This window comes from Molothrus aeneus, chromosome 17 (assembly GCF_037042795.1).
Source record: "Molothrus aeneus isolate 106 chromosome 17, BPBGC_Maene_1.0, whole genome shotgun sequence".
In the NCBI taxonomy this organism is placed as follows: domain Eukaryota; kingdom Metazoa; phylum Chordata; class Aves; order Passeriformes; family Icteridae; genus Molothrus; species Molothrus aeneus.
In genome coordinates this window covers 9,930,188-9,947,889 of record NC_089662.1, presented here as the reverse complement: position 1 = coordinate 9,947,889, position 17,702 = coordinate 9,930,188, and the positions used below count along the sequence as shown (strand labels likewise).

The following is a 17,702-nucleotide window of genomic DNA, read 5'->3' as shown; positions in this document are numbered from 1 at the left end:
TCATGCATGCCTGACAGTTGCAAGCTACAATGCTATTTTACACTAATTTCTAGTGTCTCCTGAGCAGGACTTGTTGACCAGACATGGATGGCACAGATTCTTTATGTACTATAAGTGACTCCTTCAGTTCTCTAGAACTACCAAGGTCCTGTTCAAACTGACAATGTCCAATCAAGCGTGTGCAGGTTTTGATAAAGAATCCAGAGATCCTCTGTACAAACAACCCATGACACCTGTACGTGAGACTAATCTAAAAAAAAACCCTCTTATCCTGTTTTGACAATGAGAAATCAGATTTTTTGTCCTATTAGGTTTTGGGTTTCAGTGTCAATGTGCTGCCCCATAACTCAGCTGAAGCAACTCACTGTGCATTACACAGGTCTTATCCAAGACCCAGGAGCAGCCAGTGGAGGGTGGTGAAGGAGCAGCACTGGCTCTTGAGGTGGCAGCTCACTCTCCTACTGATCTATCCACAACATGAGCACACCCCAAAGCTGACAGCACCTCCTGACAGGTATGGGAACATGGTAGGTGTCTGTTTGGAAGCACTAAAAGAAAAATGTGCTCTTTTCTGAGAGCAGTATGCCAACACATATGGAGCTTTACTTCTGAATGTATGCCAGGGCTGCTCAGCAAATGGATGAGATAGATCATGGAGCAGGCATTCCCTCAGCCCATGATTTCCAAGTGCTTGGCCCTGCAGTCTATGGGCAGCATGAGGAGAAGGCACAGTCAATTCTACTGCACACAATGGCCACTGTGTTTTATACTATGGTGGGTCTGATCTTTTCATCAGTAGCTCCAGTGCACTTATAATAAATGCCCTAAACCAATCTGATATAAAAGGATGAGACAAGCACTGAACATCAGCCTATCCTACCTAAAAGATTAACATGGAGTTTCACCACTGGCAGTTTAGAAAAAGGCATTTAGTGGTTCTTCTATTCAGCCATTTAAAAACCCAGGTAAACCTCCGTGGCTTGACGTCAGAAACACAATTCCTAATTGCCCCAGTTTGTCCCGTAGGCCACTTGTTAGGTGAGGAACAGGATCCTAACTGACTGGAGGGAGGTGTGGGCTAAAGAGACCGAGGTGCAGCTGCAGCTAATGAGGCAACACGCTCCCAGGGTGAACCCAAATGAATCCTCTGGCAGAAACCCCTTCATTCCTCCCAGGCTTAACAAACAGCATTGCTTGGTGTGCTCACTACAGACAGAACCAGAACCCCTCCCCTGAGGAAATTCCCCCTGAAGTTACACTTGACATTACAACACCCAGCCGGGCATGAGGCTTCTGCATGCAGAGCAGGACAGAACTGCCACAGCATCTGCTGGGACAGACGAGCCTGACGGTTCCAGGTACTTCTGAACCTCTCAACACGGTGGCTCAGCACTGCCAGGCCATTGTGGAGGCCCAATTAAGCAGGATTTCCACAGTGTAGGGTTGTTAACTTTACATGAAGGATTTGCAGGCTGTACTTGTATCCCAGTCCCTCACCAAGACCCAGAGGCTGGGTTTTACACCACCAGCAGGTACATTATCCAAAGGAAACTTCGTTTCTTCTCCAATCATTAAAGACTATTTCTGTATAGCATTTAAGTCTATTCTGGTTCTTTCCCCTTTCCCTCTCCACCCAATCCTTCTTTGGAGTTAGAGCTTTCGAAGGCCACTACAAAAACTAATCCCGATTTCTATATACGATATCTCATTTGTGATGAGCTGTTCTGCTGAAACTATTACCCACTTCTTTCAATTTTTAAATACTAGAAAAAATGTGCTATTCCTTTTCTCTGTATAGCTTTAAAATTATTTAAATCACAGCTCTTCAAAAGAACTTTAATTTCTGGCTCTAGTTGGTGTTAAAACTTTTAAATGCCATGAAGATAAACCACAGGCTGTTACACCTGAAGAGCCCATTTCACAGTGACTCCTGTAAAGCTGTTTTTTTGGTGGTTTTCTAAATTTAAAAAACCATCACAGCTCCTCTTACAGGACATTAAAACACTTCTGTGCAATACATCTTGCAGCCATGTAGAATACTGTAATTTTCTACACAGAATTAAAATTTTGGCATAAGGCTGTTCATACACCAGCACTGTCTCTGCTGTTCAATATGATCTTCATGTTTCCCCTGTGTTCTCTTCCATCTACATTAATCTACTTTCTTTCCCCAGGATAAAATTCCTTCAGGCAGTGTGAGGAGCCGATGTCTGTGTCGTGTCCAACTTGCACAGAACTTTCTGCAGTGGGAGAAGGACGGCAGGAACCCAGCACTTCAGGGGGCACTGTCCAGCAGAGTCAGCCCAAGCCTGTCTGGATTTTACTGCTCCTTTTCAGACTTCTCTCTCACTACAATAGTTTTAGGGAAAAAACCAAAACTCCATGACTAACTTCAGTCTTATGCACAATATATGAATTTCTGTGGCACCAACAGTAAGAAAACTGGTAATTAACATTTTTCTTTAACAATAAATCTGAAATATTCCACAAAATTAATAATGCAACCTAAGCAGAGAACAGCCACTTGTGATCCACCTGTTCAAAACCGGATCATATTTACTGCTGTTAAAAGTAGATTTTTCTGCCTTTAGAGGGAAGAAAATCCACAGTGCTGCAGCAGTGCAGTTGGAATAAACCCATTAATACCTGTTAGAAAGTATATACACAGGAGGGAGTAAAGCCAGTGTAAAGGCTGAGCAGAGCTGAGCAGAGCAGAGCAATTCCATCCTGTGACAAGAGCTGATCTCTAGAGGCACCAGCACTGGCCCTTACACCCAGCTGCCAGGACACAGGTGTGCACAGCCCAGTGGAGCCAGTCAACTCTGCAGGACCTGCCCTGCCCTGCCAGCGTTTTGGGTGTCACACCAGACCCGGACAGTGACCTCGGCCTCCAAGTCCTGCGGCTCCTCAGGCTCAGCCGCAGGTGGCTGCGGTGGCCGTCCCTGCACCGTTGTCGCAGCGCTGCAGCTTCTCCGCTCCGAGCGGGGCAAGGTGAGAGCAGCCCACTGGCCTACGAGGGAAACACCTCACCCCTTGGCCAGTAGCTGAGAATTTAACAACCACATTTCCCCTCTGGATAATTGTTGGAGGACAGGCGGGATTTCCCAGCCTCCACACTGGTGTGGTTCAGCAGTTTCCCACTGCCACTCAGCCCATGTCCCAAGAGGCGCCATCTGACACAGCTGTGTGATGATGACACCCTCCTGTGTGACTTGTGACAGGAATAACCTGAACAGAGCAGAATTTAACCAACCCCCCCTACCCCAAGCAGTGGTCACCACTGAACTTTAATCCACGAGTTCTTCCGAGGTGCAACCTTTGGGAACTGAAAAAACGGAGTAAAAGACGCGGGTGAGCAGGTGCTTTAGCTGTCAGTCCTCAAGCACTCCACAACGGGAAGCTACTTACCAGTTCCGAGCCAGCTGTGCCCGTCCTCGCTGCGGCCGCCTGACATCTGAGCCCCGGGCAGTGCTCGGCGCCGCTGGGTGCCCCGAAGCCCCCTCTGGTGGCACCGAGCACCGCTGCCCGCGGCTGTGCAGATGAGGAGCTCTGGCACCGCTGCAGCTCCCAGCCTGTTTCACTGCTCTCTGCTCACACCTGCTCCTGCAGGGCTTTCTGTCACTTCCCTCACAGATAACTCAGTGCTAGCCCTAATTCACACGTGGTGAGCTGCTCTTAAATCGGCTTCAGTGTTAGTTTTCACTGTTACCTGCCCCATCTCCTTCCACTTGCAAGACCAAATCAATCTTTATTGAACACTAGTGTCTGGCACATGCTGCCTGCCCCACTGCTGCTCTTTGAAAGCCTCCATCAGTTCTGATCTGTACTGCAGTTAAGCTGCCTGTGTGCCAAGCCTCTACAATTAGGCACACAAAGTAAACCTGTCCCTAAAGTTAATTCAGGAGACTCAGAGACAAGGGCCTGCCTTTCCTGCAGTGATTTGTGTTCAAGCCAACCTGTAGTTCTGTGCTGATGCACATCTGTAGCTTTGACACACAAGCTTTATTTTAATCTGCATGATACTGTAGTGATCTATCTGATTTCCATTAGACAACTGCATCTTTACTCCTACCCCCCTCCTGAGGGAGAGAAACACTGTCTGAGGCAAAAAAAAGGGCTTCTTATTTTCCAGTGTTCATGGATTGGCATCATCACTCCTTGCAGGGACAGGCCATCTTCAGGTTCCAAGTTCAGCACAGATGGGACACAGTGAATCAGCAGCAAACTTGACTCTAAGTGCAAGTGATCACCTCAAAAAAATCCCTTTTATTTGGGGACTAGCAAAGAACTTTTTCACTGGCTATGCAGTCAAGTGAGCAAGTTCAAAAAACTGAAGTAAAAGAAAGCAAAACAGCAAGAGGGTGGTGAGTGTTTTTAATCAAACTTTCATCACTTTCAGTGTTGATGATGAGATAAACCACCCTCATATGCACAGTGCCTCTGGAAGCTGTACCAGGTCTCTGCCCCCCAACCCTTCCCCTGAGCAATGGTTCTCACACTGAAGCCAAGCACCCCTGATGGCAGGAGTGCTGGCCTGCTGTCTCCAAGTGCCTCAGGTGTGCTGCTGGGTGTTTGAGAGGCACGTGCCAAGAGCAGGGACCAGCCTTCCTAACTTAAGAGATGGCAAAAATCTTCACGTGGCTGCCAGCCACAGGTGTGACATACCTTGCAGAGCAGAGAAGGGGAGCTCCAGGAGTTCACAGGCAGGAGATGAAAATGGCTCCCCAGGAATCCCATTGCTCCTTTTAACTGGCTGGGTCCCAGGGGATGTTGACTTCAGCACCACTATGGTCTGCCTCCCTCCACAGGCAGGGCTCAGGTCTCGTGCCAGCTCCAGGCCAGCACAGCCCCTGCCAGTCTCACAATGGGAGTTCAGCACTGGAGCCAGGTTATTCTGCTGGTTATTCTGCTGTACAACCCTTCCAAAGCCACGTCTCCAAGGCCAATTTTTCAGAACTTCTGGCAGACTCATCTTGAGTATGCTGATCATTATTGGTCTGTCAGCAGCCCTTCTGAAAACTCCTCTAGTTCAAATGTCTAGGCCAGACCTGCATGCAGGGCAGCCAGGTGTCCCAGAAAGTGGACAGTACCAAAATCAGTAATTCTTTTCATTTTCCTGGTACTATTCAATACTTACTGCCTCTCAGGATGGGCCTACATTGCAGAATACAGCATTAAGCAGCACATTTTGGCTTTCTAGGAGTCAATTCAGATGCCAGCAATAGTTCAGTTGTAACAGTATGGAACCTGGCACAGCCTAGTTTTTCCTGTGGGGAAGCACTCATAACCAAAGGAATCCAGTTTACCTACAATCAGTCCTGGCAGGCAAACATATCTATGGCTTAAAAAGCAAAGTTTCAGTAAAATATTATTTTAAGTTAAGCCAAACCAACAGCAGTATATCCACATCCACTGCACCCAAGAGCCACAACTTCAGGTGGCATGATCTTGCCTCAAAAGCAGCATTAAACTGGCACCAGCCTGTGGGTAGACAAGACCTCATCTTTTACTCTTCATATCACTACTTACAACTCCCTACATCACTATTACGCCCTGAGCCATAAATCCTGTCTTCAGTGCACTCTATATTCCTCCTGCTCTCTGTAGAGTGGTTTATTTTCTTTCTTTCCTCTCTTCATGCTGTTATTACATAAAGAAAAAAGAATAATCAAGACACAAGGAAATGCACACATAAATTATGCATGCTATAATCCTGCCATTTTGATACCCACAGCAGTTTCTGCTGGTGGGGCATCCCACTATCCCTGTGTTCCATTCTCAAAGTCTCCTTATTTTGTTAGAGGTGTACAGGAACAAATAGTCCAAGATCTGTAACTACACACACACATCCTACTCCCTTTGTGTGTGGAAAAGTTCAGCTGCAGAAAAGATTAAAAATACTGAAAATGGGTAACAAAAGGAAATTTGTATGACCAGAGCCAGGGCTCCTCCTTCCAGGAGGTGGCAGCGTTGTCTCTTCGGAATTCCCTGCTGGGAAGCAGGAGCAGGACCACAACCATTGACGGTCTCTCTGAAGGAAACACTCCCCACTCCCCCTCCCTTTCCAAACCCCACTCACTCTTTAGTGAAATACTGGTACCACATAAGGTATGACCATAATTTGCTACAAATTCACATTGTATCTGTCTGGAGTTAATGCAAACAGAAGTTACAATGTAAACACAAGTTCAGTGATCAGGCGTGACAAGGGCTTGCTGCTCTGAAGTTCTCCCACAAGAACAGTAACTTAAGGCTTCCTTTTGAGCTTTTATCTAATAAACCCTCCTCACTCTCCTGCATGCTTAGCTGCTCTTCTCAGGAAAAGCAGGCAAGATATTTAAACCCTTTTAACACCTGAATTGAGTAAATTATCACTTTGTCTATTTAAGTCTAATAAATCAGGTGAACTTCAAAGCTTTAAAGCAGTAATGAATACTTAGCATATTTAGGACTGGGTAATTTAAGAACTAGGATACTACAAATGTTTACCCTCCTCCCTTCCTTTGGGATTAATTTTAAAACCACATTTGCTGCTAACTTCTGCTTGACAATTATTAGCAAAAATACAGAAAAAGTCTCTTACAAGTGTTGCTGTTGTAACACTGATCTCTGACCAATGTTCATAAATCTCAACAATCCACATACTTGTATGAATTTGGAAGCCAGGATGACTTCTGACATGCAATGTAAGAGCTGAGCATTGCATATTAAATTAATACTAGTTTTGCTACCAAAAGTAAAAGCAACTCTTCTGAAAGGGGATATGACTCAGACCTAATTTCCTTTTATACGTGTCCTTCAAATGCTGTCTGAAACTTCAGAAGTACTTGTACTTCATATTAGTTTATCAAATCAAGGTATTTCCCATGCTTGTTTTTAAATTAATCAAATTAATTTTCACTGGGCACAGAAAGATGGAAGAGAGTGTCATTTTTCAGGCACCAGATTCTGGTGTACCAAGTCACTTTTAAGTACAGCCCTAACTCATATCCCCAAAAGATATAGGAAAAGTAAGGAAGTGAAGAAACACAAAGTAATGGGATAACAGAAGGAAAAAAATGTGACTGTTCTGCATTACGAGCACCAAATATCCCTTTTCTAAACAAATGCAGAACAGGTTGGGAGAAGGGCCCTGGTGGTAGGCTGAGATGCAAATACACTATATGCTCTGACCACCCAGTACATCTTTGAAAGTGACTTGATTTCTTGGTACTACTTAACAAAACAGCTATCTCATGTAATAACAATGAAGTCTTGTAACTCACAAGTACTGAGTAAATACATAAAATAAATCTATGTTTGAAATTATAAACTGTCTGATGTAAAGAGTATTAGAGTGATTCTGTCAGTCAGGTTAAGTTTTCTTAATTCCTAAAAGGCCTCCTGCACTGAAGTTGCAAACAAGGGTTTGGTGAACACGGCTGGAAGCTCTGGAAGAACAGTGCCAGCATTCTGAAATGCTGCATTTGGAAGTCGTTTGCTTCTTCTGGACTACAAGTTCTTCATAATCAATGGTCAGAAATGCAGATTTCTAATCTGGGAGCTGCTTGGTTTTAAGATTTGCATCTAAACCAGACTATGTTTGGTCCAATGAACATGTCTTCCTTGACACACTCAGACTTAAAGAGACTTCTCACTCTTAGGAACCTGAAGTGAACTGAGATGACTCTCATGAACTTCCCTAATGCTGTAACTCTTAGGTTTTGAACAGCATATAAAGATTTCTTAAAGAAATAAAATTGGTAGAGTACTTCTGCATTTGGTGCACTGGCAGCTTCTCAGGATGATTACAGCTCAGACCTATCCACTGAAAAAGCAGGACACATTTTTTCACAAATACACAAACAATTTATCTGGGCATTTAGTAATGGCAGAGTTCCACATATCAATACAACTTACCTTAAAAAAAAAAATCTGAAGTTCTTCCTTGCATTTGATATGAGAGTTCTTCATCACACGAACTAGGCTGTTCTCTATTTGCTGCTAAAGTCTGGTATTTAAAATGTTTTGGAATCAATTTCACTATTTAGCTGCAGGAATCCAGTTTTCTACTGGAAGTGGTTAAATCTGTAAAACCTACAGTGTGGTAAATCTTAAAAGCAAAGTTCCTTAAAAAAAGCCTCAAACTTTCTGCCTCAAAAACTGTATTCCTGTCTCAGGAAAAAAAAAACAAACTCTATAGGAATAAGGACATTTAAGGTGAAATAGTTCTATGGATACCTGTAACTGTTACAGTCAGAAAAATCTGATGTAAAATAAGCCCTTATAGTTTCATTTATGTCCTTCCACTAATTTTAGTTATTTTTAAAACACTACTGTTTCTGACAAAAAAGCTAAACTTTCTTTAAAATAGTCTAAAAGGAATGGCAGTTAATTAAAATATATACCTTAAGGGAGTTTACTATACAAGAGGTCAAGGGCCTAATATGCAGCAAAAATACACAGAGAAAAATTACAACCATTTAACTTGATGTGGGTAAAGATCATTAAAATAAGTGTGGTATGTGCCTTGTTCATCAATAGCAATTTAGGGTAGCTGGTGTTCCCTCAGTGCTTAAAAGCTCTAACTAGAAAAATCTCATCTTAAATATTATTTCTAAGGTTATCAGTTACTTTACATGTAAGTGTTCAATAATTAGGTTTACTTCTGAAAATAAAATGTAAATTGGCTGAAGTGCGGTTACAAAAGCTGTGAGAACTGAATTTCTGATTCATTACTCTTCAAAGGAGTAATGTGGAGGTCACGTGGTTTGTAACTGAAATGTCAGATTTCATCTCAAGTTCCATAACTGCATTATAAAACTACTCAGAGTGAGTCAATCAAAAAAAATGTCGTAAGCAAAAAGAGTTGTTCAGGCTTCAAAGCAGTATTTACTTACCTTTGCATGAATTACAAGGATGCTACTCAAAACCTGCAAAAATATGCAGGGCAGTATCTCTGCCCAACATCCAGCAGAGATGTGCTCTTGTGTGTGTGGATAATGTGTGGAATATGAACAGAGAAAGGGAAAAAAAAAGAAAATAGAGATAATAGAGTTCTGCCTCCCCCCCAGCATACAAGTAAAGGATGATCCTTTAAGTTATTTCATGTAAGAAAGAAAAGCAGCAGGAGAATACTTGACAGTTAAAAGCTGTTTGCAGAGGTGTCAAGTATCGTTGGATACCACGCTGAAGATTTCACTCTTGGCACCAGGCACTGAAAATGCAAGACCTGAGAGACAGGTGCCAAATCTAAATTACAAAAATACAATGAAATTAGTACAGGCAATTGCTGATTCACAGTGCACACTGCACAACCTTTTTGTAAAACTTAACACAAATGTGTCAATACTTACCTTCTAGATTAGAAACAGACACTTTCTTTATGGGAATGATTTCAAACTTAACCATGTAGTTTTCATCCAGAAATCAGCTGGGTAGATCAACAGGCTCTTAATCATACAACTGTCATATGATACATATGAAACTCCTAAAAGTGTCTCTCATTAGTGTGTATCTGTGTGAATCTTTGAAGGTGGAGAAAAGGAGCTTGGTGCCACAGTAAGAAAAAACCCCCAAATCCTAAACTCCCTAGTTCTGCAGAGCCAAGAATGGATGGGTATTCAAAGAAAATATGATTATTCAGGAATATCCCTAAGCCATACATACATTTGAACAACAGTGCAGGTGAAATGGCAGCAGTCCTTTCAGGCTTTACAGCATTGTAATTATGATCGCTGGCCCAGGACGGCGTGATGGGCTCTGCCGCTGCCTCTCGAGCAGGAGCTTGGCTGTTGGCCTCAGGCTTGGCTGTGCTCACAACAGTCTTCTTCACATTCACCTCTCTTTTCTCAGGCAACTGTCTCTTTTGGTTTGAAACTGGTTTGATGCCCACCTGGGTAATTAAAAGTAGCTTGATTACTAATAATCATCCAATGTATTGCATTTCATAAACAAGCAGAGAGAGTTACACACACGTACACCAGTTTCTTTTATAGTAAACTCCTTACTTTTATAGTGCACCATTTTAAATTACTTGATTACTCCAAAACCCAGTAATGTGAAATTCAGTTTAAGAAGCCAAAATTAATTTGGCTTAAAGTAAAATAAAAAAGAGGTAATTACTTGAAATAGTACTTTCTTAAAAGTCATTGCCATCTAGACAACCCTTGCAAGGAACTATCTCCATCTAGAGGCAATTATTAAGATTTTTTTTAAACTACAGGAAAACATTTTATTATCCTTACCACACGAAAAGGCAAGAGAATAACAACAAAAAAAGTAGCAGAAAGCTCCTCTTCAGTGCAGGACATGGCAGTCTTATTTAAGTCAAAAAGCAGAGCACAGAAATAAGGCACAGTGCTCCAGGGCAACTGCTCTAGATCATGGACACAAGCTTACCTGCTGCTGAGGTTTTGGTATGCCAGGCTTTTCAGATTTTGGTTTGATCTTCTCTTTAGGTTTTGGTTTTGCATCCTTGCCAGAACTCAAGATCTTCATGGTGGCTGCAGCATGTTTGAGGATGCAGTCGTTGCTGCAGTACACGGAGTCAGGCTGGGCCACGTTGAAACAGCCGGGGCCGATGCACTTGGAAGCACCAGGAGCTTCAATTACCTTCAATACAGAGAGAAATGGAGTGAGGTCAGACTTCAAAGGGGAAACAGCAGGAACAGCCTCCGTAACATGGAGAAATGCTTACACAGCTCATGTGCAGACTCTGCAGCTCTGACCTGCACAGCTGCCAACACGAGAACAACAGCTGTTCATGACATAACACAAACAACCCATACAAATGTAAGAATTTCACTTCTCTAACACATTTTTTTCAGGATGTGCTGCATTTTCAAGTGGTTAGTCTGCTAGTCCTGAGATAAAGGAGGCTGGTTTCCTAAATTTTCAAATCCCTTAAGTACACAAATGCTTTTCACTGATCCTTTACATCATGTGAGAAATGTCCTTAATAATGTAATGCTGGGTTCTCAACAGCAAGGTCTCTAAACCATCCCCATCAGCTGCTGTCCCCAGCCATGCACACATGTAAGAGGAAGCACTCAGATATCCAGGTGTACAGATTATTCTTGCTCTATAGGTTTTACCAATTTTAGTTTTAGAAGTCTCCAACTTAGATTCTTATACACAACTTTCACATGGCCTCCTATTCCTTACACGTTTATAGGTTTGTCTCTGCAATCTGAATTTTCCTCTAATTCAAAATCACTCTCCATTTATATCAAGGTGTTACAGATGAACAACTACCTCTTCCAATGTTATGATTCAGAAAATAACACATTCCTTGAAAACAGAGTGAATTAAGTTGAACTGTAGAAATACTTGAAAGCTTTTTGGGCTCCAACCCATCACCTCTGGAAAATTACTCCTAAAAACAATACAAGATTCTCCCAACTATTGTAGTTCTAAACAACCTCTTGCCATTTGCAATTACCAAAAGTCAGTTTTTCAGGAGTATTTCTAATTAAATAAATATTGTTTGCACAGTGCAATTGACTTCTCCGCAATCAAAAGTCAGTACAGAACTTTATCTGCAGCAGCCTGATAAAACCTGGATTTGGGAATTTTCCCATTATGTACACACTTAACAGAGAAGTAAAGATAAAGAGCACTTGGTGATATTCAGGAGCAGAGCCAACACCAACAGCACTGGACTCTCAAAAACCTTTGTGTGCAAAAGTGAACAAATGTATTGGAAAATATTTTTGAGAATACTGTTTTCCACATATTTATCTCAAACCAGTAAGTATTTATATATTCAGCTCAAACTGTTCTGTCTATACATTAATCTCACTGTCCTGCCATGGTCAGCTCTACATGTCCAAGATACTGGCACTAAAATCCAGCACCTTAAGCAGAACAAAGACAAACACTGCAGCACTTGTTTTTTTTAGTTCATGTACATTAAGCTGAAGAAGCTTCTATGCCTTTCCAAATGGATATGGAATTTTAATTACAAAATTTCAACTTCAAACATTGAAATAGTTCCAAATACATCTTTTTAGATTTAAAAAGGCAGTATAAAGAAATTCCCTATTTGCTGATAACCTAAAGCAGTATAGGACAAAAATCAGAATTTCAAAGACTAACAGGAAGTGCAGCTGGCATTAACTCCAACAGAGACTTTTTCACATTATGTAAAAAGTTTCACTACCACTGAAAATGTCCAAAATGTTTGAGATTATTTCAAAGATAATATAAAACAGCACAGCATTCTAGTATTTTTATTAAAAGAGTACATCACTGTTTGACTTCCAAAACAGTATTGAAAAAGGGAGAACAGCAAAAACTATTTCCTACACCTATATAAAATTTTTAAATCCCTCACTTGAAACTAAGTTTTAATTCCTGTACTGATAGAATTATGGATAAACTTCTGCTAGCCAGCAGTGTTTGGTGGGCTGTTCAGCTTATGTGTAGCTTTAAAATCAAGTCAGATTTATAGTCATACAGGTCATTGTCTCATGTACTCAGTGAAACATGAAAAATAAGAAACAATTAAAATACTTACAGGCTGAAATATCTTTAGTTTTTTCTTTCCACTTGGATTTGCAGCTTTTTCAATCCTACCCTTGATTCCTTGGTCCTCAACTGATTTTTGTTCAATTGTTCCTATGCTTGTGAATTCTGTGCCATCCACATTTCCTTGCTCCATTTTAGCTTCCTGCTGGTCTAGTTCTGAAACAGGCTCATCCTGTCCCTGGAGAATGGTGCAGTTTGGACAGATATAGTCCTCACCATTCCTCTCCAACAATCGCCCTCGAGCCTCAGAAATACCCACGCAGTCACCATGAAACCATTCCTCACATCTATCACAACAAATCATAAACCTGAAAAAAAAAAACCCACCAAGGAACAGTAAAACACTGTGAAATGAAAAGACAATTAACATTCAGTGAATATTTCAAGCAACACAACTTCAGCACCCCAATAAAGCACCAGTGCACAGTTCTGCCCCACTGGTTATTCAGTATTTGTTTATCCTCTTTTTAGTATTTGTTCCAAACTCCTTGCCAAAATTCAATATACCCAAAAGCTCATTCAAAAAATAACCACTATCATCTAATTTAATTTTTAATCACAGAAAAATTCCAAGTCCTTGCACTGTGTGTCTGCAGCTGAGCCCTTGGCTTACCTGTTGTTGTGAGGCTGACGACAAATACAGTACAGGGCATTTGGGTCGTAGATCTCAGACTCAGGTTTGCTTTTGGGCTGTTCTTCAGCTTCCTCATCTGAGGCCCCCTTTGCACCAAGGGCAGGCTTCTCCTCCTTCTGAGCCTCAAGATCTTCAGTGTCCTCCTCAGACACAACCACCTGACTTGCAATCTCAGTGCTGTCTGCAGTCTCAGGCTCCTGTTTGACAGGCAGCTCAGACTCATCCTGTTTTTCAGGTGTGACATCACCTGCTTTGGCAGGATCTTTTTCGGAATTCCTTTTCCTCAGGTGGTTCTGCACATCCTTCAACACCAGCTGAGAAGGTTTCTGCTCAACACGTTTCTTTCTTAGCCGATTCTGCAGTTCCTTTAGTGTTAACCCATCACTGTCACTATCAGAAGTAGCATCTTCCTCTTCCTCCTCCTCCTCTTCTTCTTCCTCTTCTTCTTTTGTGGGTCTGCTTTTAGGGCTTTTCTGCTCCTTACAACTCCTGGTGCAAATCCTGCGAGTGACAGGTTTGGTATCTGGAGTGCTCTCAACACTGTCTTCAGAAGCAGTTTCAGCATCAGTGGCTGGCCCAGAGGCTGCTTCACTGGAGTCCTCCAGGGTAGTGGGAACGCTCCTCCTGCCCCTGCGCCTCACCGTGGTCAGGAACTCTTCCACCCTCTCTGTGCGCTTGGGCTGCCGCCCGCTCCTCCTGAGGTTGGTGCCTTGCTGCTGCTGCTGGGGCTGCTGCTCACTGGAGTCCACATCAGCATCTCCTGCACACTCTCTCTTGGCAATCGTGGTCCTCCGAAACCCCCAGGTTTTCCTGAACTCTTTACTTGTTGGCTTGACAGACTTTTGTTCCTCCTCATTGCTTTGCTCACCTTTATCATCCAACACTGATGCTAAAAACAAGGGAAGCGTTAATAAAGTGCTGGTGATCAATGATGTGCTTTCATAAAACCTTTTTTCAACATATTATTTTTGCTTTGTGACATCTATGTATCTCTACTTCATATGATGAGCCTCCAAACAGATACAATATTTTCTTGTGAATGTAATACAACAGCAGTAGCAATTAAATACATCACTGATCACTGTGACAACACAATCCAGCTGTTCCTGTTACAAATTCTTTAGTTATTTAAAATCATTTACACACATACATACATGATGGACAAATAAGCACATTTTCAATTGCAAAGGAAGAACCCTTACCAGGAGAACTGTTTTCCATGTTGTCAGTATTAGCTTCAGACTCTAATGGAACTGTGTTTCCACTTTGTTCCATAGTACAGGCAACACTGTTCCCACTCTGAAACGCTGAACAGAAATAAAATGTCTAAAACTCTCATTCAAAACTATTCATAGTCCAAGTAATTGGTAAATATTCTGATTTCAGTATTAATTGTAACAGGCACTTGTATTTCAAGCCACAAACGTTCCTTTAAAATACTAAGTTAAACATATGGCTGTGGATCCTGTACTGACATATTTTATTGAGTAGCCTTAGGATTTCTGGTATTTTCTGGTATTTCTCAAAAAAAAAAAAAAAAAAAAACAACAAACCACAAACAAACAAGCAAAAAACTCCTTCATGGTATGTATCTACCCCCACAGCAGTTCCACTCACTTCTGTGTGGAATGAAATGTAAGAAAGATTGGTCCTTGACATGGTTGTTTACAAAAATGTTTTCAGCCTACATGATCGACCAGAATGACCCCCCAAAAAAACCTGATTCAGCAAAGAACCTCCAACTGTCACAGACTCAGCCATGAAAGAAAGAAAGTCTGTGCTGACAACCAGATCTATTTTCTCATAAGTCTTTCCCACCTTATTAGAAGACTCTTATTTAAGAAGGCAGAAACAAGTGACAGAAATAAATGTAGGATCTGCATTTTGATAAATTCAGGAATAACCTGGTTTGAACAAGAATTAAAGCTGATATATTTCCAATGAGCTGCATGCCCTGGAACTGCTCCTATGGGCACAGACACTGCTCTGCAGCCACTACAGTGACATTGCTCCCAGGGAACTGGAACATGCAGTAGTAACTGCACCTCAAAGAACAGGATAAATAGAAAGTTATTTGAAAACAAAGGACACACCCCAACTCTCCCCAAGGATGTTTCTGGATATGTGCATCCCTGGCTGAGGAATTGCAAAGGTACACCAAAAGGGAACATGAGCAGAATTCCTAGATAGCAGCACTGAAGGATCAGATGCTTTTAACAGATGTACATAACAAAGCTACAAGGTTTCAGAGACGCCCTTCAGCAAGCTTTTCCCAGTTTTCCAGTGTTCCCTGGGAATAAATGCTTCCTTTATTTCATATACTGCATCACTTCCATCACTGTTCTGTCTTGACACAACCCCTCCTCTGCAAATCCTCTGCTTTTGGTGTTAAATGTAACACTGCTGGAACAGAAACGTTAAGGGGCAGTGCTATGGAAATAAAAATCTATGCAGATATGTTGAAAAAATTAACACTTCAGTTGTAACTGTGAATACTATAAATGTCACTGGAAAAGCAGCAGACGTCAGAACATTAATTTAAATAGTAACTCATTACTTTTAACATAACACAGAATAAAAAGTGAAATTTAAGCCTGTAGTACACAGGCAAAGAGCTCAAATTGTCTCAATCCAATATGAAATTCCTGTAAGTACCCCCATTAAAAAACCACTAATGATAAATTTTTAACTTTTTTTTAACAGCACTAAAATTATATTTGTACCAAAAATGTCACAATATAATTAAGAGAGCAAGTCAAAACAGTTAAAAGTCTACATCTTTGTTTACTCTGGAACATGAAGAAACATTCAAACCTAGAAGCAGAGGTTACCCAAATCTGAGATAGAAATTTCAGCTAAAATGTAAATAACTAAGAAGGCTCTCCAATGTCCTCTGTACCTGACACAGCATCAGAGGCTCGAATGGTTTCTCCTTGAAGGGCTGAGCCAGAGGAGGGCAGCACAGGATCAGAATCATTCAGCATCCTCCAGCCAGCACATGCTGAATTTCCTGACTCACAAGTGCCACACTGAATCTCTGAGTTGTCAGCAGGTCCAAATGCTATCAATCCTCTTCTTCCTGCTGGCTCCTGGAAAACAACAAAGGGACAAAATAAGGCATCGATATATTTATTAACAGATCTTACTGTTGTTGAACTAAATTTGGAATTGTTTTGCTTCTATTACATTCTAAAGCAAATTCCATTATTTTGTCCTCTTGACAGTTTTGCACTTTCAGAAATACACTGGAACTGGAAAAGAAAAAGTCAAAATTAAGCAATACCACCTCCCCGGTTACCAACAGCCAAGACCTCTGAAAGAAATACAAAAGATGATTACACTCTCATTATTCATTTAGATTCAATTAAGATTTCCAGAACAGTAACAAAACTGTAATGAAGAATTTAGTCCATGTGCAGAACTTAAAAGCATTCTGGGAGTGGAATTTACTAAGTCCAGTCAATGAAAAATACAGAAATGCTTTTAAATTCCACCAGCTTACAATAGGGCAGATTTACAGATTTATACAAAATTTCAATCCAGGAGACACTGCAGCTTTGAGTGCCTGAGTTTGATCATCAGCAGGCAATGCCTGCACTAACCCAAAGTAGCCTACCAGAATACAAGAGCACTGGAAAAGAATTTGGGAGTTAAAGGAGGACCAGCTGGACAGGATGAACTGGGCTATGACACCAGTTAGTGGAGACAAAGGAATGAAACTGAGCACAGACCCTGTGAGTCAGCACTCTGCAATGAAAAGATGCAGGGCAACTGCCACAGCAGGTGTAGGACCTAACTAAAACAATAATAATTCTCTGAAAGGAATAAAAATTAGTTTTTAATACTTCAGGTGAGGAGACATACAAATTTTAAAATAGGTTAGATAATCCCTGAGACATGCCAATATATAGTCTAACTTTGATTTTTAAACAATACCTTTTTTTTTCCCCCACAAATCTCTGAAGCCCCAGCTCCTAAAGCATCTGTGCTCTTCAAAAACCACGTTTTACTTCCTAAGCAATCATCATCTCTAGGAGTTCTCCAATGTCACTGTCCCAAAAAATAAGGAAGGGGGAAAATACAAAACCCTCCCCAAATGCAATTTTCATCAGTGGATCACTTTATTTCATCAACTATAAATCTCAAGATTTGCATGACTGTGGCAGAGCAGAATTAGTAAAAACAATACTAATTGGAGTATAGAGCTAGACTCACATCAGTATTTCTTCTTCCCCCTGTGCCTTTCCTATAGGGGATTATGTACATTCTTTGCCTCAGTCAACCACTACCACTCCAAGAACAGGAGGAAAAATTAAACAGCAAAAAAGTACAGAACACACTAATTATAAAAACCCTGGTGCTCTATCTCATGGCTATGAATACCTGCTCTAATAGGTGTTTTTCTCCACTGCCTGATTCAGGGATTATATACAGGGACTCTGTCACTGAGTTTTAAGTGCCTCCTTCCACAGTGTAGTTCTCTAAGAACCTTTCAATCTCCCTGTTCAGAATCTCCAACTGATCACACATCACTCAATTTTTAAGTGATATGCCTAAA

General features: G+C 41.4%; 1 protein-coding gene across 3 annotated transcripts in view; it reads right to left on the bottom strand.

The window, feature by feature from the left end:
• DIDO1 (death inducer-obliterator 1) overlaps nt 1–17,702 on the bottom strand; it is a 47,705-nt gene that overhangs the window by 19,375 nt on the left and 10,628 nt on the right. For 2 of the 3 annotated variants that reach the window (XM_066561786.1, XM_066561788.1), the window contains exons 1-6: nt 16,044–16,217; nt 14,347–14,451; nt 13,124–14,033; nt 12,500–12,818; nt 10,381–10,593; nt 9,649–9,874 (exon numbers count right to left, since the gene is read on the bottom strand). In XM_066561786.1, coding sequence (XP_066417883.1) covers nt 9,649–9,874; nt 10,381–10,593; nt 12,500–12,818; nt 13,124–14,033; nt 14,347–14,451; nt 16,044–16,128 — 1,858 coding nt within the window. In that variant the 5' untranslated portion in view covers nt 16,129–16,217. Of the gene's footprint in view, nt 1–9,648; nt 9,875–10,380; nt 10,594–12,499; nt 12,819–13,123; nt 14,034–14,346; nt 14,452–16,043; nt 16,234–17,702 lie in introns of those variants that run through there. The other variant, XM_066561787.1, reaches the window with a different exon arrangement.